Source organism: Onychostoma macrolepis, chromosome 14, assembly GCF_012432095.1.
Source record: "Onychostoma macrolepis isolate SWU-2019 chromosome 14, ASM1243209v1, whole genome shotgun sequence".
Lineage (NCBI taxonomy): Eukaryota > Metazoa > Chordata > Actinopteri > Cypriniformes > Cyprinidae > Onychostoma > Onychostoma macrolepis.
In genome coordinates, this window is record NC_081168.1 from 25,380,482 (window position 1) to 25,407,882 (window position 27,401).

Below are 27,401 nucleotides of genomic sequence, written 5' to 3' on the forward strand. Positions count from 1 at the left end.
GATCAGATGACTAAGATGAACTGTAAATTACAAACAAAATGATGATTAGTTATTAGAGTGTCAACCCTCGTCATGCAACATCCTGACAATCAGAGTCATCTTATGCAATGCTGCTTTAGACCTGAGCTTCTCCACAGGCCTCGATGGTGAACCACACAGCAACAATGACTTTAATGTAGTGATGGACTCCCTCAAGTCACACCATCTGTCGAGTACCTCAAAAAATGTCAAAATGATGTTCTCCTCTGAGGCTGAAAGGACAGCGCTGCTTTCTCCAGACATTAGTTGAAGTGGATGACATATCTGACAAGAATGTGAATCAGGCAGAGAATCTGTTCATTATGTCACAGGCCCAGTGGTCCTCTGTGAACCAGTGCAGCTCACCAAAAGGGCACATCAAGTGGCAAACAAATGTCTAATTATGTTGTCCTTTCTTACTAATTCTATTGTTTGGGGTCCGGAGGTCTCTTCTGCTCACCGAGGCTGCATTTATTTAGTTATGAATACATTAAAACAGTAATATTTTGAAATATTTTTACAAGTTAAACTGTTTTCTATTTGAATATATTTTAAAAAGTAATTTATTCCCGTGATGCAAAGCTGAATTTTCAGCACCATTACTCAAGTCTTGAGTGTCACATGATCCTTCAAAAATCACTCTAATGTGCTGATTTGCTGCTCAAGAAACTTAATGCATCCTGTCTAAATAAAAATATTAATTTCTTTCAATTAAATCGAACAGACCCTGAACTTTTGAAAGGTAGTATATTCAATTATTAGAAGTTTTACTATGCACACTCTTCAGGCTGAGGGACCTGGAGTAAACTACAATATAAAGAGTTTATTAAACCTGCAGCTGCAGTCACCATTCGGCTCAATCAGTTGACAACATTAGCTAAAGTGGTGACCATCCCCATCTCATTTCCTAAATTATATCCGAAGAGAAAGAACATCCTAAAACATTTATTGGACATAATATGGCTCACTTATAAATGAGGTCTAATTCTATTACTTGCTGGTTTTGTTATGAGACAGTAGCAAAATGAAAGCAATCTTCTGTGACTTTATGGAAGTTCATAAAGTTTACCATGCAATTTAGCTTTTAAACAGCCACCAAACCATAACAGCACTGATGAGCATGTTGTTTTGGTTAGATTCTAACATCTAGCAAAATTTGTGGTTTTAGGCCTAATATATATATATAGAGAGAGAGAGAGAGAGAGAGAGAGTGCCTCATGAATAGGAAATGAACCTTGCACATGCAAAATAGGAAGTTATACATATATAATATACAACACTGAAGTCACTTAGACTTTAAAGGGATAGTTCACCCAAAAATTTAAATTCTGTCAATAATTACTCACTCTCATGTCGTTCCAAACCTTTAAGACCTTTGTTCATCTTCGGAACACAAATTAAGATATTTTTGATGAAATCCGAGAGCTTTCAGACCCTGCATAGACATCAATGTAACTGAAATGTTCCCAGACCAAGAAAAGTAGTGAAGACATCGTTAAAATAGTCCATGTGACATCAGTGGTTCAACCGTGAGAATACTTTTTGTATGCAAAGAAAACAAGAAAAATGACTTTATTTAACAATTCTTCTCCTCCAAATCATGATTTCAGGCATTATCGAGAGTACCTCTGTACATAAACAATGTATGCACGTGGTGCTGCTGATGTAGAACACGCTTCATGGTACTCTTGATAATACGTGATTTGGAGGAGAATAATTGTTGAATAAAGTCGTTATTTTTGTTTTCTTTGTGCACAAAAGTATTCTCGTAGCTTCGTAAAATTACAGTTAAACCACTGATGTCACTATTTTATAATGTCCTTACTACATTTCTAAGTCTGGGAACATTTCAGTTGCATCAGAGCACTCTCGCATTTCATCAAAAATATCTTAATTTGTCTTCCGAAGATGAACGAAGTTCTTACAGGTTTGGAAAGACATGAGGGTGAGTAATTATTATAGATATAATTTTAAATTTTGGGTGAACTCTCTCTTTAAGCATGACACTGACATCTTACACAAAATGTGGGAGCTTTTTGTGAATAAAACTGCACAGCTGTGTATTTAAAGAAGCCTACAATTACAGATACAGAACATTTATCAAGCCCTGAATTTTCCATAAATTAAATTTTTTTTCTTTCCATTCAGGCAGATATTTGAGGCAATATCACCACATGCGCTCAATGAGCCGTGTTTGGAAGCCCTTTGCTGTTGGTATTGATTGATGGATTTAAAAAAAAAAAAAAAAATCAAAGTAGTTAGCAGGGGCAGCATAAATCCAGACGTACTACAAAACCATCTGTACTTCTGTGGTTCTTCTGAACTTTAACCACAAAGTACAAAACTCTTTTAGCCGTGGCTAAACCAGCACAGAAAGAAACGGGCATTCTGGCTATCTGATACCAGATGATCCATTATTAGACAACCCATAAGTAAACCCCAGCAGAAACATTTTTACAAATTAAAAGTGAGTGGGGTAAGATAGGCCACCTTTTACTTAAAATGAGACGTAAGGATTAGAAAAGACTTTCAAATAAAGTTGACACACTGACGTTTCTTACCCCACTCTCCACAATATGCAAATTTAACTGGCTCACACTTTAATAAAACAGTCTCACACTGACTTGAGACTCCTTTGAGAATACATGTCTCAAAAGATAGCAGAAGCCTGCTAAAAACAACAACCTCATCAACTGTGCAAGATGATGAGAAACTACTGAGCTCAACATCAACAAGCTCAGAGGTCAAAACCTATAAGGGTCAGCACATTAACATTCGGAATCTTTTTTTCATGGGAAGCCTCAAGTTTCTTGCCAAATAGATACACTGTGTAGATACAAACAAAGCAGCACTCTCACGGGAGTGCAAGGACCATAAATGGTGTGAGAAATGGAGGTAGGTCAGAATGTAAGGATGAAGCTGGTCATGGTCCAAACATTTAGCACGTTTTCAGTCTCTTTGCAAAGTCAAATTTCACATTTAGACATGAATAAGGAACATGTTATGTTTCAATAAGTGGTCCAAACTCTCTTATTGTACATTCATTTCGTCTCTGGAGGGCTGGACTAGGAGAACAAACAATAATAAATGGCAAATTCTGTGAAAAGAAATGATAAACAAAACAGTCTCTTTTCTAAACTTGCAAAGAATCTGGACGAAACCCAATGGTAAACAACATGTTCTCTCAGCGGTCTTGGAATACCAACCAGTGGTGATGAGTAGAGTTTTGTTGGACATGTCATGAGACCATTAGATAGAAGAGCTTTTAAAGAGACTCTAATTGAAAGAGTCCATCTAAGAAGCTATTATAGTGCATTCACAACAGAAACCTTATAGTACAAAAGACCTCAAGTGAAGCATGTACTCGCACTCTCAGAAAAAAGGTACAAAAGCTGTCACTGGGACGTACCCTTTCAAAAGGTACACATTTGTACCTTATTTACCCCTAAAGGTGCATTTTAGTACCTTAAAGGTTCATATTTGTACCTTTTGAAAAAGCACTACCCCAGTGACAGCTTTTGAACCTTTATTTTCTGAGAGTACATACCAAAACGATCATTTTCATCAGTGCTCCAGTGGTGCTCCTCTTATAAACAATCGCAGTTTTATATGCAACCATGCCACTAAAATTCAACCTCAAGCACAAGACAAGTGTGAAGTGTTTTATAACTATACTAGAAGTCATTTTAAATTAAGTTTTCACACAAATAAAAGGCTCCAACTTACTTTTTGTCCCCAAAGCAGCTGTAAAATCCAGCCATGGTGTCAAAAGTTCACCCCAAAAACAGAGTTTCCTTAGTGCATCCTTTGTACAAGGTCCAAAAGTGAATCTTCACATCGGTTTTATCAAAACACCAACATCTCCTTGTTCATATCTTCACATGGGGTGTTTGTAAAAGAGCAGAAGCTCATGAGACTGTGTATCCTTCACAGGGAAGGTACATGTGTGCTCCAGTAGCCTGTCTCTCAGGACTGAGCATGCTCTCTGTCTCTTCCTCTTGGATTCCCCCCTCCCTTTTCTTCTCCAACCCCCGTCACCTAATCCAGAGAATCAGCTGCTATTGTCTCACCCCAGCGGCTTACCGCCGACAGGCCAGGCGTCATTTGATAATTAGATGGGGCAGCTCCCTGAGGAGATACCACCTTCGTGTCTGAAGGGGGGCGCATTCTGGCCCACGAAAGGGGGTTGGAAAGCCAGTCAGACAGCCAACACAGTTTGAATAAATCATTAGCAACTTTTAACCCAATATTTAGTCAGCTACTAGACACCATTAGTGAAAACGGTTTTTTATTGGCATCAATGGAGAACCATTAACATCCATGGAACCTTTCTGTTTCACAAAAGGTTCTTTAGATAATTCAAATGTTCTTCTAAACCCAAATGTCATCACTGTGAAAGTTCCCTTTTAGAACCTTTATTTTTAAGTGAATATAGACCAAAGTGTTGCTGGTTCATGCATGTAAATAAAAATATTTGTTTACTTTAGGAGAAGGGTGACTGTTGAAGAGCCAGATTCATGGTTCTAGGCGGCAAATGATATTTTACTCTAACGGAAGAGACTGGACATTTTAGTGACAGGACATTCATCATATACATTATTTTCTTTAGAAAGTGTGTTGTGCACACAACCTCAAACCATAAGACTCCACTACACACAAATGTTTCGCCTTCCTGCCAGTTTTGAATATTTTCCTTCCCCCTCAGGCAAATCGTGTAGGAGTATCCGGCAAAAGCGTAAACAAAGCTTTGCGCCGGCCGGTGCTTTTTCTTAAATACAAACAATAGCAAACACTGGATTTCGAAAAAGTATTTTCTTCCTGTTGGGGACTTTCATGCTTCATATTAAATGGCACAGACTGATATAGGCAGACATAGACATCAAGTTCACACTCAGTGATAGCTGTCAAACCCCTTTATTTTTACCTCACACATATGGTGAACAGAGTCTCTATGGAGTTGCTCTGCAGGCGTACGTCTTACAGTCCTCTTTCTCAAAGCTGGGTGGAATGTCAGTCAGTTTTCCTTATGAAAAAAGCCAGGTTGGTATTTCCTGAGACCTTTTTGCACTGCCGCTGAAGAAACCCATATGCATTTCATTTCAGACATACGGTTTCTTAAGAGGGCCATAAGGCTGGGCATTATCAGTAGATTCCTTCATGCAGTCATTGTATGTGGTTGCTTGATAATCAGCAAATTCTCCTTTAAACATCCTTGACTTCCTTCTTGATGGCTTTCTTCATCTTTTTTTCTCAGAATTGCGAGTTATAAAGTCAGAATTGTGAGATATAAACTCAAAACATATCAGTCTTTTCCCCCCTTAAAACTGGACTTTAACTCGCAATTGCGAATTTATCACTCACAATTCTCAGAAAATTCACAATTCTCAGAATTGTGAGAAAAACTCATAATCACAAGATGCAAAAAAAAAAAATCTCGCAATTGTGACTTTATAACTCACAATTGTAAGTTTATATCACGCAATTCTGAGAAAAAAAGTCAGAATTGTGAGTTTATATCTCGCAATTCTGACTTCATAACTCGCAATAGCGAGTTTATATCTCACAATTCTGTGAAAAAAAGTTGCAATAAAAGTTGATGGGAAACGGGCTTCCATAGAAAACAGTTATTTTAAATTGTAATAATATTTCAGAATAGTACTGTTTTTACTGTATTTTTGATTAAATAAATGCAGTGTTGGTGAGCATAAGAGACTTCTTTCAAAAACTTTTTTTTTTTTTTTTTAAATCTTACCGACCACAAACGTAAACAGTATATATTTTTTCAATATGCATTTATGTGAGTTTTAACCCCAAATCAATAGTTAAACATTTACAGTATGCATTTGGCAGACACTTGCATTCAAGGTATACAAGTTTTGCATTCCCTTGGAATTCCCTTGGTGTTGCTGGTATCATGCTCTACCTGTTTGAGCAACAGAAACCCTGTTTTTTGTTGCTGTTGTTCCTGATGCTGATTTTATTTGATATGATACACATGCTCAAACTCATAAGTACATTATCACGTGATAGAGCTGTAACATTAACCATCAATCAGATCAATCACCTTCGAATCAGCCAGAACAAATCAGACAACATTCTTTTAAAGACCTAGACACAGTCATGAATATTTAACCCTGAAAAGAGCCAGAAACCCCCCATTCAACTCTGTCAATCCCTTCAACAGTCTTCATTGACTTAGACATCTCCTGCAGAGCACTGTTTCTTTTCTTTACAAAGTTCTCTGAATTCCAGCCCACATCTGGAACACATCTTCTGAGGCAGCGCTCTACCCCACACTCTAATTAAGGCCATGTATGCCAAACTGTAAATAACCCAAGAAATGATACCCCTCGGCTCAGAGGCCTGAAAAGCGGGACGGTTCGAAATAACTTATAAGATGAATATACAAGTGCAAGTGAATATGCAAAGTCTATCCTCTCCTGAGAAAAACAAAGCCATGAACCCTCCATGTGTCCGTTAAGTCCTTTACTCTTACAATAAAAAGCATCCAGCTGGGTCCAAACAGCTTGACCATAGAGCACAACCCATTCAGCTGCTCTTTTCCTCTATCTGTGACCAGTTAACTTTGTATCCCTGTTTTCTAGGCTCTTTAAATCTTGGTGTGTGGTGTTTCAGGAGGGAGGTTTCTAAATGGAGTATTTTAATAGTTTAATGAGATAATAATAATGAAATAATTTGGACCCTGGGTTTTACGATGCATTTCTTTACAAAGTTACTTTACAGACACAACAGGACAATTAACATGGCTCATCATCAAAAGATACAACAGTCTCTGTTAGCACATGCTCAGAGGGGTTTAATTAACTAATAACAATACAATTCAGCTATTTGCCTGTTTAAACGACTCATGAGAAATACACAAAGTTAATGAGTGTTGTAATTTAAATACAGATGTTGTGTGATGTGCCATCTCTTGTGTTCTACAAGGTAGAATATCTTTACTTTTTTTTTTTTTTTTTTTTAATTAAACAAAGTCACCTGACATTTATTATATACATATATGTATACAGTCATGGCCAAAAATATCGGCACCCTTGGTAAATATGATCAAAGAAGGCTGTGAAAATGAATCCTTAATCCTTTTGATCTTTTATTAAAAAAATTCACAAAAATCTAACCTTTCATTGGATAATAAGAATTTAAAATGGGGGGAAATATCATTATGAAATACACGATGGACACAATTATTGGCACCCCTAGAAATTCTTATGAGTAAAATATCTCTGAAGTATATTCCCATTCATATTCACAATTTTGAGCACTCCAGGGTGATTATGAACATGAAATTATCCAGCCATGGCGTCCTGTTTCACACAAATATAAATAGGAGGGAAAACAAAGCCCAAATTCCCTTAATCATCCATCACAATGAGAAAAACCAAAGAATATATTTCTGATGTGCAGCAAAAGACAAATTAGTGAAGTGGCTTTAAGAAAAGAGCTAGAGCGGTGAAAATCCCCATTTCCACCATCAGGGCAATAATTAAGCATTTCCAATCAACATAAAATGTTACAAAACTGCCTGGAAGAGGACGTGTGTCTGTATCGTCCTAATGCACGGTGAGAAGGAGAGTTTGAGTTGCTAAAGACTCTCCAAGGACCACAGCTGGAGAATTGCAGAAAATAGTTGAGTCTCGGGGTCAGAAAACCTTAAAAAATAAATTGTCAAACAGCACCTACATCACCACATGTTGTTTGGGAGGGTTTCAAGACAAATTCTCCTCGCTCACCCAAAAACAAACTCCAGCATATTCAGTTATCAGACACGACTGAGACTTCAGATGGGACCGGCTTCTATGGTCAGATGAAACTAAAAAATGAGCTTTTTAGCAGCAAACACTCAAGATGGGTTTGGTGAACACAGGGATAAAAAGTACCCCATGTGTACAATGAAATATACTGCTGTATTTTTGATGTTGTGGGCCTATATTTCTGCTGGAGGTCCTGGACATCTTGTTTAGACACATGGCATCATGGATTCTATCAAATACCAACAGATAAAAATCAATAAGTGACTGACTCTGTTAGAAATCTTATAATGGGCCATGTTTGGATCTTCCAACCGCATAATAATCCAAACACAAACCTCAAAAACAACACAAAAATGGGTCACTGAGTTGAAAATGAGTGGGTGAATTGAAGAGAAGAAGCACCAACATGGAGCTGTGAATCTAAAGGGTCTGGAGTGATTCTGGATGAAGGAATGGTCTCTGATCTCTTGTCAGGTGTTCTCTAACCTCATCAGGCATTATAGGAGAAAATTTTGAGCTGTTAAACTGGCAAATGGAGGTTTCAAAAAGTATTGAATAAAAGGGTGCTGTTAATTGTGGCCAATGTGTATTAGAGAAAAACATTTATTTCATAATGATATTTCCCCCCATTTTAAATTCTTATTATCCAATGATTTTTGTGAATTTTTTAAATAAACGATCAAAAGGATTAACAATGCAGATTAATTTTCACAGCCTTCTTTGATCATATTTACCAAGGGTGCTGATATTTTTGGCCATGACTGTATATATATTTAGTTATTTTTTCTCCAGCTTATTTTAGTTAAAGAATTGTTTACATTTTGGGTCCAGTAACTAGTGACCTTTTATTAAAAAATGAAAAAAAATTAAAATTTCCACTTTTAATTATTATCAGTATTATTTTATTATTTTATATCAGTATTATTTTAGTATCGTTATTACTAGATACTATTACAGTTTTTTAAAATATTTTATTTAATTTCAGTTAATGTTTATTTTATTTCAACTAAGGATTTAAAAAAAAAAAGTTTTTGTTTTGGTTAACTATAATAACCCTGCTCTTATGTCTTCACTAGATAATTTTGTATAGCTTTGCCATTTTTAAAAGAACCAATATATAAATGCAGACTCAATTATTACGAGGTCATAAAACGGCATGAAAATATAGAACTGTCATCAAGTCAAAACGAACAGCCTTACTGTTGCAAGTCAATATAGAAAAACAGTTGATTTAAATATTTTAAGATGAATTATAGCGTTTCACACCACAGCAGCCTTCTCTAAAAGTGCTTGAAACTTCATGTCAACTTCTCCAAATGCTAACTGCACACAGCCTAACATCAAAAGAGAGGCATGATTCTGAGGCCAAACTCAAAATGATTCCTTTGATCTGAACATAAGAAGGACATTGATCATGAGGCTGTTCTGTCTGTACAGTAATCAACATACACATTGCTGAGAGCAAGAAAAGGGTCATTTGATCTCTGAGCAGCAAGCGCCACAGAAACTGTTAACACAGATAGGCATTTTCCCTAAAGAACAGAACAACCTGCAATTCAGTATCTAGAATACACTTCTTTTGTTTCTTGTAACAGTTTATTATACAGGCCTTGAAATTTTTCAAACGAATTTTCTAGATAAGCTGGTGGTTAGATCATACTGTTAAAAAAAAATACATAGATTTACATGCAGCATTGATTATATATGGGTCATTCCACGAAATCTGTGCCTTTTGCGTCCCTAAGAAATAATCAAACATAGATTTAATATAACAACAAATAAATGTGCAATTTAAAAACACAACAATATTATGCATGCTTTCATCAATATTGCATCAAAAAAAGTCAATTAAATATTATTTAAAATAATTTAAATGGCATTTATGCTGGTGAGGGAAAGTTTTTGGCCTGTCCCTCACTATGATTTTTCTTTTTTCAGCAGGACTTTTAATTTGCAAAGTGAAGGCAAAATTATATAAAATTACATTGGCATATTGTTCTAAATATAGTCTCAATGTTAAGCAATGTTTTTGGCATAAGTATGCATTTTATTTCCTATAAAATAAAAATATAAATCATTTTATCGGTGTCCCTTGATTTCATGTCAGCCCTGTTACCCTCAAAATAAATAACTTAGAAAATAAAACCCTTCAAAATAATGTACATTCAAGTGACATCACTTCTAGGAGGTTACTTCATCTCTCAACCAGGATTTCTACACTTAAACCACAAGCATGTTTCTCTCTCACTTCCAGAATACTCTATTTTTGATTATTTATGAGGCTTGACTGAGAAGGGGGCATCATGCAATGTCAATCCTGTTGCCATTTTTTATTTCTTACATTTAATATTATCAATATCTACAAGTAAAATCCTTTCAAAGTGTACAATATGTGCTTTTGTGAACTTGACTATTAGCTAGCAATTAGCAAATTTGTTTGAAATCATCAAACCTGTTACTGTCAGCCCTGTTACTTTTTAGAGTAACAGGTTTTGACATGTGGGTAACAGGGGTGACATAGATTAGGTGTCTACCTGTTTTTAAAGATTGTCTGTATAAAATTCAAACATTTTAAAGGTCACCCTCGGTATATTATTGAGCTAATGCCTATATCATTCATTGGCATATGAACTCTAATTAAACTATAGTATCTAGTAAGGCTTGTGTTGGTAACAGGATTGACAAAAATACCAAAACACGAGGTAGAAAAATAGTCATAAAATAACAAATTACATAGCCTGAGATGGCACAATACAATTTCTTGTTATTTTAAGGTGTCTTCATTTCATGGATATATATATATATATATATATATATATATATATATATATAGATATATAGATAGATAGATAGATAGATAGATAGATAGATAGACAGATAAAAATGATTGTATTTTTCACTTTTTCCAAGTGGAAAAGGCACCAATTTCGTGGAATGACCCATATGGCTACCTGTCTATTTATTCCAAAACGTATGTAATTATGTTTTTTTTTTCTTCTCTCTCTCCTTATATCTCCCAAAAGATATCCAATAATTCAATAACTCTGAATCGTAGTTTTGTGGTTCTCAAAATGTTTACAACAATACAAGAAAACAAAGATATTACGTAAACGTGACTTAGAAACAACAACATTAACAACTAAAACGTTTCAAAACTTTAAACTAAAAAAGGTACTACAGTTGTTCGTGTTTTTGAAAGAAAGAAAAAAACGTAAAACGTCGCAGAATTTCAGGCATTATGTCAGCTCCATGCTCTGAATATTTACATTATTAGAGCACTATTAGCTAAATGTTCTGAAGTTATCCTCTTTTACAGCAGTCATTACAAAACATTATTTAAAAAGCCATACCAAACTACCGAATAACAAATCGTTAGTTACTTACAGTTAAAACTCAGCAAATGAGTCCGCGGAACATTACTCACTGGACTTAGCGGAAAGTGATGGAGATGTTCGCTTCCCAAACTTCCCAAACAACCGCTTTGTCCAGCGCAGTCAGCTAAAAACCGACAAAAAGCCTCAACAGAACCAAATTCGCTCATGAATGCGTTAACGCAGACATGTACTTACAAAGTGAAGAAAATCCTTGAGATATCTGGTCATCCTTAAGCGAGAGAAACATCAGAGATTTTCACTAATGGCATTCTCCAGCGGCATGTGTTGAGAGCAGGATGAGGCTCAACATCGCCCTCTTTCTTCGACAACAACACACTCTTTCAAAAAGTGTTTGCAGCTACTTCCATGAGCAATGAAGAATAGCCTACATATGAGGCTAACTTAATGTAGATTTGGAAAGACTTCATTAGGCCGTTGTGATAAATAGTAAACACATGGTCATTGTAAATGAGTAAATGAGCTTTATTTAATCAGATCTTCATTAACGAGAAATGCACTGTGTAGTTTCATTTTGAAAACACCACAAACTCATAAAAGTGAAAGATTACATCAGCATCTAATAACTATTTTTAACTAACCATAGCAGTACAGTAGGCCTAATATTAAGGATCAGGACTGCACTGATGTAAGGGTTTTACTGCTGCTTTTCTTCAGTAACCCTTGCTTTTGAACCACTGGGCTCTGGCAATAACATCATTGGCGTAATCATCTCCTGTGGTGCCGATGTCCATGCGCTCATACGTTTGGACATTCTTCAAACCTGCGTTGTAGGCTGATATTCCCCCTGAAACAGACATTATACTACAATTGAGACTTGTGATGAACTTCTATTTGCATTTAATTGTCGTTTTTATGCTGTTTATGTTTATTTATCCCTCAGTGTAAACACAACCTACCTTTAAAGCATTGCTCTTGTGTCCACTTGGGGAATTTTACTTTAATTTCTTTAATGAAGTTAATCAGTATGTCAGTAGCTTGTACGATATGCAGCTCACTGTCCCATGTACCTGTTGGAGCGTGGTAGCGTTTGTCAACCTATAAGAAACATAATTAAAAGAGAATGATTTAAAATGTTCAATAATACTGAATGTACTCTGCTTATTTCTTGCTGGTATAAAAATGTTGTGCGTGGGATATCTACAACTTACATTTGCGAGTCAGCTTTAGTTTAGTAGTAGGCTACTCACCACCTTAAATCTTATCTGATGACTCATGATATTTTGAAATAGAGAAATCACTTCTTCCGACCTACCTGCATGAGGCCAAAGGCATTGCCATGTTCACCCCACCCTTCCTTCAGGACGGCTCCGGCTCTGGACTCTCTGGATACGATGGCAGCAATCACAGCTGGGTCCATCTGCTTTGCTCTGGCAACTTTGATAATTGTATTCTTGTATCTCTCTATCCGGGCCAGATCAGTCTCAGCCAGTATTTTGGAGGCTTCGATCCCTATGACAAGTTGGAAATGTTAATACATGCTGTAACATGGTGCACTTTGCATATATTGGCAAATGAAACAAAAGAGTCATATGTGACCCTGGACCACAAAACCAGTCATAAGCGTCAATTTTTCAAAATTGAGATTTATACATCATCTGAAAGCTGAATAAATAAGCTTTCCATTGATGTATGGTTTGTTAGGATATGACAGTTGTCCAAATGAAGTTCTTAGCAATGCATATTACTAATCAAAAATTAAGTTTTGATATATTTACAGTCGGAAATTCACAAAATAACTTCATGAAACATGATCTTTACTTAATGTCCTAATGATTTTCGGCATAAAAGAAAAAACAATAATTTTGACCCATACACTGTATTTTTGGCTATTGCTACAAATATACCCCAGTGACTTAAGACTGGTTTTGTGGTCCAGGGTCACATATGTGATTTGTATGCAGTCATGCATTCTCACCCTTAATGGTTAATTTATCTTGTTTTGCTGTCACCTCGGATGCACCGGTGGTGTCTATTTTCAGGACGTCTCCAAAAAGGCATGCTAGAAACAACATGGAAAATATCACCTGAAACCCTTGAATAATTATTTAAGCAGAAAATGTATGCAGTGCTAAACTATCACAAAATGAGAATACTGTATCATATAAAAAAACAGTCAGCGGCAGATAATATTTGACTTACCCATGATGTTGATGTAGAACTGCTGTGAAAGAGCAAGTCACTGAGTTTGATGAGTCTTGTCACTAAATCGGACCTCAGCAGGGCCTTATTATATATGATCGCAGAGGGAGTGGTTTCTCTTTTTTCTCAGATGTGTAAGGTTACAAAATGTGTAATTGTTTTTTTTTAATTTGATCATATTATTAGATTACACCCAATCAAGTGAATCATACGTGGGAAGCTTTATCAGGTGGAGGCTTCAAAAGTTCATAAACTTCAAAAAGGTATAACCACTTTTGATGAATGTAGTTAATGACAGATGGAAATAAAAGTGTGGGAAAGTTTTTTTTTTTTTTTTTTTTTTTTTTTGGAAATGTTAGTACTTGTACCAGTGAAGAACGCATGCCAAATCTGCCATTCCACTTTTGTAGTAAAGCATCAGTGAAGGTAGGTGTTTAAACCTCAGTAAACATTGTCAACCTCAGGAGGTCAAACTAAATATTATTTAAACTCTTTTCACTTTTAATATAGCTATTCATTTATTTATATGAGGCAACTCCATTACAAACATATACAGTCCACAATTTTATTATATGGTCGTGGAAATTCCCAATACTAATCTGACTTCACCACAATGGTTGTTAATATGGTTGTTAACAATTCAAACAAGTTGTTAATATAATAACTACAGTATCTCGAGCTAATTCCCTGAATTCCCAGAATACTTAAAATACAATCCAATACTTCCCTGAAGTATGGTGACGGCGTCCTGTGAAGAAGCTACCATCACTACCTCAATCACACATGAGCACACAGGTCTTTAGCATCTATACACTCTCATCGCCCTTCTCAGCTGATATTAACTCTGAGTATCACAGCCTCAGCCCGAGGACGGCTCTATAGTCTTCCAACACTATCACTTTGCGGTGGTCTTTTGAGTGTAGAATCTTTAGTACTTCTATTCCTCAGCTGCGCAGCATATACCAGACAGCACTTCCAAGTTGCTCTTTGCAGGAGTGAAAGTTTATTCACGGCCGGGAGCCCACTGGTCACAACAACCAAGAGAGACTCCCTGAACAGAGGGATACATGAACCTTGTAGTTGAGTAAAAATCAATGTCACTCAATTCTTCTTCACTGTAATTGGTTATACTGATTTGGTCATTGGTTTGCCACATGACTGTTAGTTTTACTATTTTAAATACTTTTTGGGTAAATATAGATTATTTAATCATAGAGACACAGTTTTTGATCTGACTATTCTTAGTCTGCACTTTTCTGAACATTCTATGTTGAACATACCCTTTTGACTCCTTCTGAGGCCATTACATAAAATATTTCCATCACAATATAATATTGCAATTGTAAAGTATATCCTATCAAAATAATAAACAAACATAAAATTAAACAGCAGTTATAAAATGTAAAATAATATATGACTTGATGATTACATTATATTAGTTTGCATAGTTTGTGAGTTATAAGCAAATAAGCATAAAAGTATACTGCCAACTAGTGTCAGGCAGTTTTCATTGCACTTGGCTGAGTAATAGTTGAGATATGGGTCCATCCAGTTCTGATTAGTTTGTGCTTTATAGTTACTGCTGCACATGTACATTTTGGATAGAAAAATAATATGGCAACTAAGAAGTGCATGAAAGCAAAGAAGGCTAAAACTATATTCTGGCTGGACCCCTAACACGAACATTTTAATATGGATATGGGAAGACACATGATTTGAGTGAATAAAAGTGTTTTAGTGCATCCCAACAAATAGAAAGCAAAATAAAGAACAGTGAACATCTATTAGAATGAACAAAAAACAGTGTTCTTCAAGTAAACCTTGCTTTTGAACCACTGGGCTCTGGCAACAACATTATTAGCATAGTCACCACCATCTAGGCCCATGTTCATGCACTCATTATATTACCCCTGAAATAGACCTAGACGAAGGACCTAGACCCCCCAACCAAACCCGCTTGCAAGGAGCGTAGCCATATGTGGAAACTGACCAATAGAACGTCAGTTGTCACCTTACTGCAGACAAAACATTTGGTGAAAAGAAGGGATTTCGAGATTGTAAAATCTAGCAAAGGTTTTCTGAGAAGCACATACTTGCTGCCAGATAGACTGAGTTGACTTTCCTTTAGCCCAAGCCCATGAAGAAACCATGCCACTAGTAAAGTGAGGGTGAAATCCAAAAGTACAGGTCTCCCATTTAGAAGCATATGCCAACTCTATTGGTTCCACAATCCAATGAGACAACCATTGTTTGAAAACCAGCATTGCAACCTCCGAAACGGACAATAGGCTGCTTAGACAGTCTAAAATGACTAGACTGCTCTAGATAAGCACGCAAAGCGCAAATGGGACATAAAGGATGTGGATAAAGGATGTGTATTCTGAAGAGCAAATGCTTGCAGAGTACCTGCACATGTGCTCTGAACGATGCAGAAAGCGCTATAGGCACATAGCTTGTATGAGCTTGTATTGCTCGCGAGTCTAGGGTCATACACAAGAATGTGATGCTGTGTGTGGGATAAAGCATGCTGTTCTGCCCTTGACACTTCAAAAGGTCTAGAACAGGGGTCTTAAAACTCGGACCTGGAGGGTAGGTGTCCTCCAGAGTTTTGCTCCAGCTTGCCTCAACACACCTGTCTAGAAGTTTCTAGTATGCCTAGAGTGGAGGAGTGGATCTCTGCTTGTAATATGGGTGTGTCCCAATCTGGAAAGTGAGGCAGTCTGAGTGCAAACTGAAGTGTATAAGTGCTTGTAGCACTTTGTGATGTGTCAGAGGCAGGTCACCGTCTGATGAAATACGGCAGACCACCGTCTACGTTGAAATCTGCAATAGCTGGAACACCAGCATGTGTTGAGAATGAGAGAATCCACAGGGCTTACACCCTGCAGAACACCGCTCTGCACATAATGTCTGAATGAGAGTAAGAGAGAGGTGGAAAAAAGCCCTGATGCTGAGACAAGTTTGTTATTGTTCGACTTTTTTATTGGTAACAAAAAACCCAAACATTTCCCTCTGTTGCCTGCAGCAGGTACAACACAGCAAGGTGAACTCTACAAACATATTCGTTTGCAAGTAGTTACAATGTTTCAGCTCATCTTTTTGTGAATCTTTGGTGTAAACTCACCTTAAACACGGGCTCCTTTCCAAAATATTGCTTCCAGCGCCCCCCGATGTTCCCTAAATGCAATGTTCTCTGAGAAACGTTGTTCTACTTCAGCAGGGATCCTCAAATCTGGCTCGTGAGATCCACTTTCCTGCAGAGTTTAGCCCCAACCCTGATCAAACTCACCTACCTGTGATTTTCTGTTGATCCTGAAGACATTGATTAGCATGCTTGTGTGTGTTTGATTGGGGTTAGAGCTAAACTCTGCAGGAAAGTGGATCCCGTGAGCCAGATTTGAGGATCCCTGTACTACAGTGTCATGTGTGGGTGCAGGATTAGACTCAACATTGCCCTCTGTCGTGGAGAACAAGTTGTTTCAAGATGTGTTTGCATCCACTTGGCTACTTTCAGGAGTAATAAATTAATTTATTTTATTATGAATTTGGAAGGACTGTTCCTAAGATCATTGTGATAAATAATACACACATGACTTGAGTAAATATGTTATTTTATTTAATAAGATTACTATCATTACAGGAGATTAACTGCAGCTCAATATCATTAAAATGGTCATATTTTGAAAATGCAAACTCTTAAATGGTTTGGAAAGATTATATTAGCAATCTAATATCTATATTTAACTAAGCATATTACAATAGGCCTAATTTTAAAAATGAAGACTTATAATCTTGACTCATTATACTGATTTAAGGGTTTTACAGGTTCATAACTGCTGTTCTTCAGTAACCCTTGCTTTTGAACCACTTGGCTCTGGCAACAACATCATTGGAGTAGTCTTGTCCTGTGGTTCTGGCATCGATAGTCTCATATGATCTGACTGTACTCACACCTGCGTTGTAGGCTGATATTCCTCCTGAAACAGACATTATAATACAACTGAGATATGAAAATTAAGCGATAAGCTCATGTTTTCCTTTATTTATCTCTTTTTTTATGTTTTATGCTATTTATGTTTATTTATTTATCGTAAGTGTTATTGTAAACTTACCTTTAAAGCATTGCTCTTGGGACCACATGGGAAATTTTGCTTTCATTTCTTTAATGAAGCTAATGAGTATCTCAGTAGCTTGTGTGACATGCTGCTCACTGTCCCATGCACCAACTGGAGTGTGGTGGCGTTTGTCAACCTGGGAAAAAAATGAAGCTTTGAAACAGCAGAAATATTTAGTAACACTTTGCATGGATGATTATTATGACAATTTAAACACCTTGAACCTCATTTTATGTGCACACTCATACATGTATAAGCCTCATTTTAGGTCTAATTAAATTTCAAATAGAGTAGATCTATAGTTGTAATGGACCTGCATAAGGCCAAAGCCATTGCCTACGGGTTCCCATCCATTCTTCAGGAGGGCTCCAGCTCTGGACTCTCTGGATATTATGGCAGCAATCACAGCCGGATCAATCTTCTTTGCTTTGCCAACTTTAGTGATCATACTCTTGTATTTCTCCATCCGGGCCAGATCATGCTCAGCCAGTTTTTTAGAGGCTTCAACCCCTATGACATATTTAAATCATTTTTAAACATATTGTAACATGGTGCTCATTGCATATATTGGCAGATGAAACAAAAGTGCCATAAGTGATTTGTATGCAGTCACTCACCCTTAATGGTTAATTTGTCTTGTTTTGCTGTCGCCTCTGATGCACCGGTGGTGTCTATTTTCATGATGTCTCCATAAATGTATGCTAAAAACAGCATGGAAAATATCAAGCCCTTTCAAGTCAATAAATAATTATTTATACAGAATATTCAAGCAGTGTTACACTATCACAAATTGCTCCTCATTATTGAGGCAATATCCTATAATAACAGTCAGCAGCTGATATTATATGACTTACCCATGATGTTGATGTAGAATTGCTGTGAAAGAGCAAGTCACTGAATCTGATGAGACTTTTCACTAAATCACACCTCAGCAGGGCTGGATTATATATGATCGCAGAGGGAGTTGTTTCTCTGTTTATCTCAGATGTTCTTCCTCTAAGGTGTGGAGAAATGTAAGGTTACAAAATTTAGAATTTCCTTGTTTGTTTATGTCTTATTATTAAAGCAAACCCTAGCCATTAATGATGAATGAGCAGGTTTATAAGGTGCTTCGTATACTTTAAAAACGTTTATCATCACTTTTGGTGAATCAGCTTCTAGGGAAAGCCCTAACATTGCAGGTGCTGGCAAAATTTGTGGGAAATCCTAGCACTTGTACCAGGGTAAAAGCATGCCAAATATTTACTTCTTTTGTCAAATGGTTGTAGGTTTAATTATGGCCACCAGAATTTAATAGTTTTGGCAGTTATCCTCTGAAAAGCACTTTCAATGAAAGGGTCTAAAACAAAAAAATAAACATAAACAGACACATTTACAGTGTAAAAATATAAAAGAATAAACAATATATGATTTGACTGAATTCAATGACTTAATTCTAGTCTGTGTGGTTTGTGAGTTATAAGCAAATAGGCATAAATTTACACATTATAGTGCCTGCTAGTAACAGGAAGTTGTCCTTGCGCTCGGCTGAGTATTAGGTAAGATATGATACCATCCAAATTTGATTTGTCTGTGCTTTAAACAATTGTAATATATAAGTATGGAAAGATTATTCAGCAAATACAGTGCTGCTTGAAAGTTTGTGAACCCTTCAGAATTATCTATATTTCTGTATAAATATGACCCAAAACATCATCTGATTTTCACACAAGTCCTGAAAGTAAACAAAGAGAACCCAATTAACCACTTCAACTCTGTGATGTTGGTGGGTTTCCTCCTATGAACTGCTTATGTCACGGGGTGACCAAGGCCGGAACCTTCTTGGCACGGGAGTTGTTGCTATGGGGGGACACTTCGGTGCAACACCAGGTCGGTTCCGGTCTCACGAACAGGGCGGAAGTACAGCGAGACTGATCGAGCGAAATCATCGGCACCTGTGAGGGGAAAATTCCAAACGGTGAATAGGGCTCGAGTAGCATAAAAGAGGCTGTCATTGGAGAGAGGGAAAAAAAAAAGGAGGAAGAAACAGCGGGTGACACAGTAAAGACGCAAGAGAAGGACGGAGGGAACAAGGTTCTTTCAGCTACGTAGCTAACTTTCTTTGGCATGAACATTATATGAAGAACGATTATATCTCCATACTCCCAGCGCATGAAGAGTCCCTTTATCAAGGTGTCCATCTGAGCCTGAACACTGCCTTATTCGTTGCAAGGTTTGGAGTGTTTTGCAGTGTTAAATTGATATTTTCACGTGTGGAGTTGAGTGTTTTGCAGTGTATGCACGAGTGTGGGCTCCCGCAGATCGTTCAGGCGACCGAGTGGATAAACATCCTTGATGTAGTTGAGCTGGCTCATGAAACTCAATCTTGGAGTACGAAATACAGAGTGAATGTTGACATCCTCGTCTGTCCCCCGTCTGTGCTGAAGCACATTAGAGCTGCTGAATTGAGTTCACCTCCCGCTGTCATCCAGTTCTAGTGAATGCTGACATCTTCGTCCGTCCTCCGTTTGTGCTGAAGCACATCAGAGCTGCTGAATTGAGTTCATCTCCCGCTGTCATCCAGTCCTGTGAGTACGAAGTACAGAGTGAATGCTGACATCCTCGTCTGTCCCCCGTCTGTGCTGAAACGCATCAGAGCTGCTGAATTGAGTTCATCTCTTGTTGTTGTGCCATCCTGTGAGTACGAAATACAGAGTGAATGCTGACATCCTCGTCTGTCCCCCGTCTGTGCTGAAGCACATCAGAGCTGCTGAATTGAGTTCACCTCCGCTGTCATCCAGTCCTGTGAGTACGAAGTACAGAGTTAATGTGGATACTCTTGTTTGCCCTCCGTCTGTGCTGAAGCGCATCAGAGCTGTTGAATTGAGTTCATCTCTTGCTGTTATTCCATCCTGTGAGTACGAAGTACCGAGTTTACGTCGACACCCTTGTCTGTGCTGAAGCCCATCAGAGCTGTGGAATTGAGTTCGCCTCCTGCTGTAATCCAGTCCTGTGGATGAATTCAGAGCCAATGTGGGTTGGAGAGATACAGGAAGAGACTGCTTGATTTTAAAAAGAGATCCTTTTAATAAATAAAAGTTCAAATCGTACCTCTTGTTGTCTGGCCTCTTCTGTCCCGTGGGGTGGCTCCTCAGTGGTGGTGCGGTAGTTCGGGGTGTTGGGTGTTTGGCATTTGGCAAACACCCCCCGGCCTGTGACACTTACTTCAGCTCCTTTCACAACATTTCAACTGGATTAAGGTCTGAACTTTGACTTGGCCATTCTAAAACATCAGCTTTGTTCTTCTTTAACCATTCCTTGGTAGGACGACTTGTGTGCTTGGGTCATTGTCTTGCTGCATGATCCACTTTCTCTTGAGACTCAGTTCTTTGACAGATGTTCTGACATTTTCCTTTAGAATTTGCTGGTATAATTCAGAATTCATTGTTCTATCAATGATGGCAAGCCGTCCTGGCCCAGATGCAGCAAAACATGCCCAAACCATAATACTCTCACCACTATGTTTTACAGATGGGATAAGATTCTTATGCTGGAATGCAGTGTTTTCCTTTCTCCAAATATAATGCTTCACATTTAAAACAAAAAGTACTATTTTGGTCTCATCCTTCCATTAAACCTTTCTCCAATAGCCTCTGGCTTGTCCACATGATCTTTAGCAAACTGCAGATGGGCAGCAATGTTCTTTCTGTTCTTTCTCCTTGCAACTCATCCCATGCATGGTTCAGTGTTCTCCTGATGATGGACTCATGAACATTAGCCAATGTGAGAAAGGCCTTTAGTTGCTTAGAAGTTACCCTGGGTTCCTTTGCAACCTTGGAAACTATTGCACATCTTGCTTTTAGAGAGATCTTTGTTGGTCAACCACTCCTGGGGAGGGTAACGGTGGTCTTGAATTTCCTCAATTTGTACACAGTCTATCTGACTGTGGATTTGTGAAGTCCAAACTCTTTAGAGATGGCTTTGTTGTCATCACAGATAGCCTCGTGGGCAGTGCGTTGACATGTAGCTCCATTGTGCTTTGGGTGTCCCGTGTTCGAGTCCTGGCTCGAGGATGTTTCCCGATCCCGTCCCTCCTCTCTCACTCCAACTTTGAAAACACATCTTAACAGATGGACTCTAATTTCACCTTCAAATTAACAGCTATTCTGTAACGTTAAAAGATGTAGACTGTGACAACGCAATTGTGGCTCCAAATGCAGGATTTATTGGTAAACGTGGTCAGACAGGTAGGGTCCAGTATCAGCAAACGGTAATATCCAGGCAAAGCCAAAAGAGTAATCCGTAAACAGGCAAGTGTCTGGACAGGCAGCAAAACAATCGTAAAAACCAAGTAAACACGGTGGAGCAGGTGACCACCAAAGCGGATCAGGCATAACTGGAACAAAAAGCACAGAGATGTTAACAGCGGCCTCAGTGGCTGTAACAGGACAGGCAGACCGTTCTGAGACGGCATCATTGGCCGTAACAGGGCAAGCAGAGTGTTCACAGGCGGCCTCCAAGGCTGTGACCGGACAGTCAGAGAGTTCACAGATGGCTTTCATGGCTGTAGCTGGGCAGTCAGAAAGTTCACAGACAGCCTCCAAGGCCATGACAGGACAGTCAGAGTTCACAGACAGCCTCCATGGCTGTGGCTGGAATGTCAGAGGGTTCATAGGCGGCCTCTAAGGCCGTGACAGGACAGGCTGGGAGTTTATTGATGGCCTCCTTGGCCGTGACAGGACAAGAGTTCAGAATTGGCCTCCTTAGTGGTGATAGGACAAACTGAGAGTTCAGAAACAGCCTCCTTAGCCATGAAAGGACAAACTGTCAAACTTCTGCAGTGGGTACTGTTGCCTCTGAAGTTTCTGCAGTGGGTACTCAGGGATAGTAGCGAGTTCTGGATAAGGCTCGGGGACTGGAGCGGTCTCTGGAGCGGGCTCAGGTACTGGAGCGGTCTCTGGAGTGGACTCAGGGTCTGGAGCGAGCTCTGGAGTGGACTCAGGGACTAGAACGGGTTCTGGATAGGGCACAGGGACTGGAGCAGACTCGGGAGTAGACTCATGGACTATAGCAGGCTCTGGAGCAGATTCAAGGACTGGAGTGGACTCTGGAGCAGACTCGGGACTGGAGCAGGCTCAGGAGTGGTTTTGTGAACAGTAGGAGGCTCAGGAATGGATTAGGGGACTGAAGCGGATGCCACCGCCTCGGCAGGTTCTGCAGCGGAACCTGTCACCTCTGAGGGAACTGCGGTGGTGTGTGTGGCCCAAACACATAGAATGGCCGTAGCCATCACAGGCAGAACAGAGAACACAACGTCTACCTCAGAAACAGACAGTGCTGCAGCCGGTGAACAAGAGAGCATCGATTACTGACGTTTTACTGATGTTAACACACAGGGAAAATGTGTAACGGACACCTCACAGATACAAAAATAAATGTATGTTTTGATTAAAAGATAGTTAACATTAAACGTCAGCGAAACCCTATGAATTCACAACATTTTTTACAACAGCGCTCTCATTATAGGTTATGTAGCCTATAAGACAGTTAGTTATTAATGTTCTGCATTTGAGCTGCGCGCGCTGTAGATGACCAGTAGAGTGAAGCATTTGATAGCCGGTTTTTAATCAATGGGATTTAACTCATCATTTATATCATATAGAATACGGTTTGTTATTTATACAATATAACGTCAATATTAGGACTTATAGGCTATCTGCACAAAATAGCCCGAATGCATGAACGTGTCTGTGCGGCTCTGAATGAACTCATTTTGTGGACGCGTTCTTCACGCAACAACGCGCAGAAACACTGCAACTAAACTCTAAAAATGTACAGCGTTTTATTATAATAGTGTTCTCATTATAATGTTATATATATGACAGTCATAGTTATTAATATTCTGCATTGTTGTTTGCACTGTTCACGCTGCGCACTGAAGAGATAATCACCGTAGTAAGCTACTACAAAGCGCTTTACTGCAGCGTAACTCGAATGCATCTTATAGGAGATAAATAATATATACAGGATCTATAAACCGGCTGAAATATTTTGAAATAACTTACCCTACCTGATCGAAAAAAATCCATTCTTTCACTCTATCTTGTTAAAGATTTAAATCCTTGCCACCAAAATGTTGGATTAAGTGAAATTTATAATCTATAGGGGTGGTTGGATTTATTCACGCACGTTAAAAATATTTATTAAAAGCTTCTTTCTTTTCAGATTCTTATTTACAACATTATCTTAATAGGCTGTATATTAACTTATTGGGAGAAAACTGGTAGTTATATGTGAAATCAGACATTGAGCACCCCCATATAGCTAAAATGGCATGATCATAACACCCCGCGAATATTCCACTGTGAGATTGGGAGTCGAATCGGGTTCCTCCTATCGAAGCATCGAATCTTCGACTATTCGGGGTCACCCCTATTCAGAACAGAGCAACATAAAAATCAGAAAATATAAACAGCTATGCAATTATAGGACACAGTTTTACATATTATATGGCATTATGTGTTATTTTTAAAATTATATACAATTAATAAAACGCAAATTATAATCGTACCTGTTTTAGGCTTTTCCTTATTTTTATATTTTAGATGGTGATGAAAAAATGACTTGCCATCTCTTCATTGGAGGCGCCTTTAGAGAGAAATGCATCTTTACAGATTACATAAAGTAAGAGTTTTTGTTTTCGATTTGAATTATTTCGTTTTACAGTAGTAATATAAAACTTTCTATAGATATATATTTTTATCATGTCTGTGAGGCAATTAGGTTCGGTTCATCATTGTGAAGCGCTCTTGCTCAAAACTGAGACAGCAGCAAGCACATCCTCTGTTTTCCTATTTATTTTATAAAAGTACATTTTGGTGAAATGTGAATGCATACAAATAAAAGTAGACCCTTTACAGTTCCAAATGATGTATTACTCTTACATTTATGAGCAAAAATTACAGCGTATTTAAAATTTAAGTGATCGCGCTGGCGCCTCCATGTCCTGTAAAGTGCGCTTAAGCTTCCACTCTCCACACAAACTGCTGTGCTGGATATGTGTCAGCGCACATTTATCTAGGTTAAACCTTAAACTAACATTGTGATTAACTGTTTTATATCTATATATTTTATTTTAGGCAAGTCCTGATGATCACTGCTGCCACTGCCATTACTTAAAAAAATCTTACATTTAACGAACAAAAAAATGCTCCAAACATTTTTCTAATTTTATTTAAAAAAAAAAAAAAATTTAAAAACGGAATATAATCACCTTTCCATTACATTCAAAACGGAACTAGTTTCTAGTTTAGCTGAAACGAGCTGTTTTGGGAGAAGGGGGAAACAAGCTGGTAATTCTGATAAGCTGCCACCACTTTGGCCACACAAACGCTCCTCCTCATAGTGCATTAGGACCATATAGACACACTGTCACTCACGATACGCTGTTGGAAGAAGCTCGAGGGAAACTCAATAGTCTTTAATACACAGGAGTACCATATAATTGTAGCCATTGTGTTATAGAGAAAAATATTTATTTCTTAATGTGATTTTCCCCCACTTTTGTATTTTATTTATTTTATTTATTTATTTTTATTGTTTTACTTCAATAAAAGGTTAGATTTTTTTTGGAAATTTTTGAATGAAAGATCAAATGAATAAACAATGCAGACTTATTTTCACAGCCTTCTTTGATCATACATACCAAGGGTATGAATAATTTTGAGTACAACTGTATATTTTATGATATTGTATATTCTATTCATTTGAAAAAACAAACAAACAAAAAAAAAACTAACTAACTAAAACAATAATTATGCAAGCTATTGAGCAGGGGCGGATCTAGAAAATAATTTTTAGGGTGGCAAAGGGGTGGCACGGGGTCTATGAGGGGTGGCAACACCAAAGCAAGCCCCCATCCATAGTTTTTGGGGATTGATTGTCTGTCATGCACAGTTGTTCACAAATATTGCATTACCATTAAGTAATCATCTATACTGTTTAAAATGAAACTTTTTCAATATCCATCATGGCACAAAGTCAATACACAATATAAAAAACTTCAACAGGCTCTAAATGTTTCTGAGCTTGTATCACTAAAGAAGACATGCGGTTCTATTAATATTACATAGGCTACTTAGATGGTATAAATCATGTTTTAGTGCAAGTTTAAGAGTAACACTTTTGAATTTTCTAACATTAGAAAGAAATACAATAATATCAAAGCATTGCAACTGGATCAGTTTTGAAAACAATGTTTGATTTTCTGTTATTACCAAAGGTGGGAATGTCTGTAATCACCCAGAACACACTATAAATAGTCTAGCAACACCCCAACAAATGCAAGAGCCTAGCAACCACCCAGAACATCCTAGCAACACTTTAGCAAACACCTAGAACATCTAACTGACCAAACTATTTATGTTTCTTAAACAAAAATTTAAGACAAGCCAGCATAAATGTGTCTATCAAACTTTTCAATCTAGTTATTACAGGTATTCTTCAATACTTACACACAATTCAAATACACAGATGACTTTCCTGCCCAGTGAAAACTCATGAGATCAATAACACTTAAAAAACTCTTAGGATTAAGGAATTATTATTGCAGCTCAATGTCTATTACGCTAAGCGGTTTTCTATTATCTATCATATAACTGTGTGGGGATTTGCAAATTGGCGCCCCTGCTTGCTGAGAAGGTGCCGTGCACAGAAGCTGTGTGACTGTGCGTTCACACGCGCGTAGTTGGACGCTTGAACATTTTGAGTTTACTCTCTTCATTCGCGCCTGAAATTCACTTCACAACAGACGCGAATTCGCGTGAAGGAGGGGCTTCTACCAGGCGGCTCGTCTCATTACACTACACTGGTCCAATCACAAATAACTATTTTTTACTATACTATTGTGAGTGTATTTGCAATAGGATATAATTAGAATGAATGTACAAATGTTTGCCATAAGTAGCCTTAACATAGAAATATTATTATGTAACAAATAGGCTATAAATTATGATTTACTCTATGTTGTGCACAAAGTAACACACCAAGCAAGATCCTTTTTATTCCTGTTTCTATAAAAGTACGAAGATGTATCATACAGCTCTGGGTATCCACATACAGCGACGATGATTTGGGCTAAAGTCAGTCACACCTTGACTTTCTTCCAAATAACGCACATTTCATTCATAATATTAAAACACAGGCCTATAATTTGCACGTTTTTGTTTTTTCTGAATTGTGTGAAATGGCTAATAAAAATAGGTAATACAAAACGATTATGTGGAGGTGAATTGGTTTAGTCTTGACTTCTGGTCGTGAGTGACAGTGTTGGGGGAAATCTGTTGATTGTCGAGTGCCAAATAAACACAGCGATGGAGAGAGAAAGGTCAAAGCCTGATTGTAAAACATTCTGATTGTACATATTTTTGCCACTTTTATAGAGTCTATTTATTTAAGTTCTGATAACTTATACTGTTTTGTGCAGAATTGTGTTTTTCAAATGTTCTGTTGAATGATTTGTACAATTGAGAAATATAAGCTTGTCTTACACTTATATTGTTATAGTAAAACATGGCTGTTTGTGCAAAATTTTTTTTTTTTCTCGGATGGGTGGAGGGCGCTCAGAGGGGGTCTCGCCCGGAGAGTAATTCAATGTAGAACCGCCACTGAGGGACAGGCAGAGAGTGGAAAACCAAGACCATAAAAGTAGCCTAAATAATTTAATAAGCAAATCATTTATTATCAAAGAACATTATGCCAGTCCAGCCCGAGTTCAAACACTCTCAAAAAACTCCCCTTATAATTAATGAAAGTAGGAAATCAATCTCTTACTTACATCGTAGGCTCCGTAGATCTGCACTCAGTCACCGATGTTACTGCGTCCAGGAGCAGCGGGACTTTCACGGTGGACAGGGGTGGGCTGAAACGAGATAGACCACCCATATTACCATATTAGGAGCAGGAGCGTAGCCAGGAAAGAGACT

The 27,401-nt window shown here is 37.8% G+C and overlaps 3 protein-coding genes across 10 annotated transcripts in view; all 3 read right to left on the bottom strand.

Moving 5' to 3' along the window:
- The window catches only part of zgc:66433 (uncharacterized protein LOC321250 homolog), a 47,423-nt gene extending 35,898 nt beyond the window's left edge, over positions 1 to 11,525 (bottom strand). For 2 of the 6 annotated variants that reach the window (XM_058797306.1, XM_058797302.1), the window contains exon 1: positions 11,360 to 11,524. Coding sequence is in view for 1 of the 6 variants with exons in the window: in XM_058797304.1 (XP_058653287.1) it covers positions 3,745 to 3,779 (35 nt within the window). In the remaining 5 variants the exon portion in view is untranslated. Of the gene's footprint in view, positions 1 to 3,744; positions 4,372 to 11,174; positions 11,289 to 11,359 lie in introns of those variants that run through there. The other 4 variants (XM_058797308.1, XM_058797307.1, XM_058797303.1 and 1 more) reach the window with 4 other exon arrangements.
- Positions 11,526 to 11,689: 164 nt separating this feature from the next.
- On the bottom strand, positions 11,690 to 15,489 carry LOC131553016 (lysozyme g-like). Of its 2 annotated transcripts, XM_058797319.1 has the most exons (5): positions 13,325 to 15,489; positions 13,101 to 13,184; positions 12,438 to 12,634; positions 12,082 to 12,220; positions 11,690 to 11,969 (listed from the first exon to the last, which is right to left on the bottom strand). In XM_058797319.1, exons 1-5 carry the CDS (start codon positions 13,326 to 13,328, stop codon positions 11,836 to 11,838), a joined length of 558 nt encoding a protein of 185 aa, XP_058653302.1. In that variant the 5' UTR covers positions 13,329 to 15,489; the 3' UTR covers positions 11,690 to 11,835. The 2 variants fall into 2 exon arrangements, with proteins under 2 accessions (XP_058653302.1, XP_058653301.1); XM_058797318.1 differs by having other exon boundaries at positions 13,101 to 15,489.
- A 1,430-nt stretch (positions 15,490 to 16,919) lies between these two features.
- On the bottom strand, positions 16,920 to 27,354 carry LOC131553019 (lysozyme g-like). 2 transcript variants are annotated; one of them, XM_058797325.1, is made up of 6 exons: positions 27,254 to 27,354; positions 18,294 to 18,435; positions 18,057 to 18,140; positions 17,753 to 17,949; positions 17,437 to 17,575; positions 16,920 to 17,301 (listed from the first exon to the last, which is right to left on the bottom strand). In XM_058797325.1, exons 2-6 carry the CDS (start codon positions 18,295 to 18,297, stop codon positions 17,168 to 17,170), a joined length of 558 nt encoding a protein of 185 aa, XP_058653308.1. In that variant the 5' UTR covers positions 18,298 to 18,435; positions 27,254 to 27,354; the 3' UTR covers positions 16,920 to 17,167. The 2 variants fall into 2 exon arrangements, with proteins under 2 accessions (XP_058653308.1, XP_058653309.1); XM_058797326.1 differs by having other exon boundaries at positions 27,250 to 27,297.
- Positions 27,355 to 27,401: the final 47 nt, after the last annotated feature.

Bases quoted from the DNA above. Each gene is read 5' to 3' on its own strand.
- LOC131553016 (XM_058797318.1), bottom strand. From the start codon at position 13,197: ATGTTGTTTCTAGCATGCCTTTTTGGAGACGTCCTGAAAATAGACACC. The intron at 12,221-12,437 runs GTAGGTCGGAAG...TGTTTCTTATAG, and splicing joins ATGCCTTTGGCCTCATGCAG to GTTGACAAACGCTACCACGC. The intron at 11,970-12,081 runs GTAGGTTGTGTT...TGTCTGTTTCAG, and splicing joins ACAAGAGCAATGCTTTAAAG to GGGGAATATCAGCCTACAAC.
- LOC131553019 (XM_058797325.1), bottom strand. The intron at 17,950-18,056 runs GTGAGTGACTGC...AATATGTCATAG, and splicing joins AGACAAATTAACCATTAAGG to GGGTTGAAGCCTCTAAAAAA. The intron at 17,576-17,752 runs GTCCATTACAAC...TTTTTTTCCCAG, and splicing joins ATGGCTTTGGCCTTATGCAG to GTTGACAAACGCCACCACAC.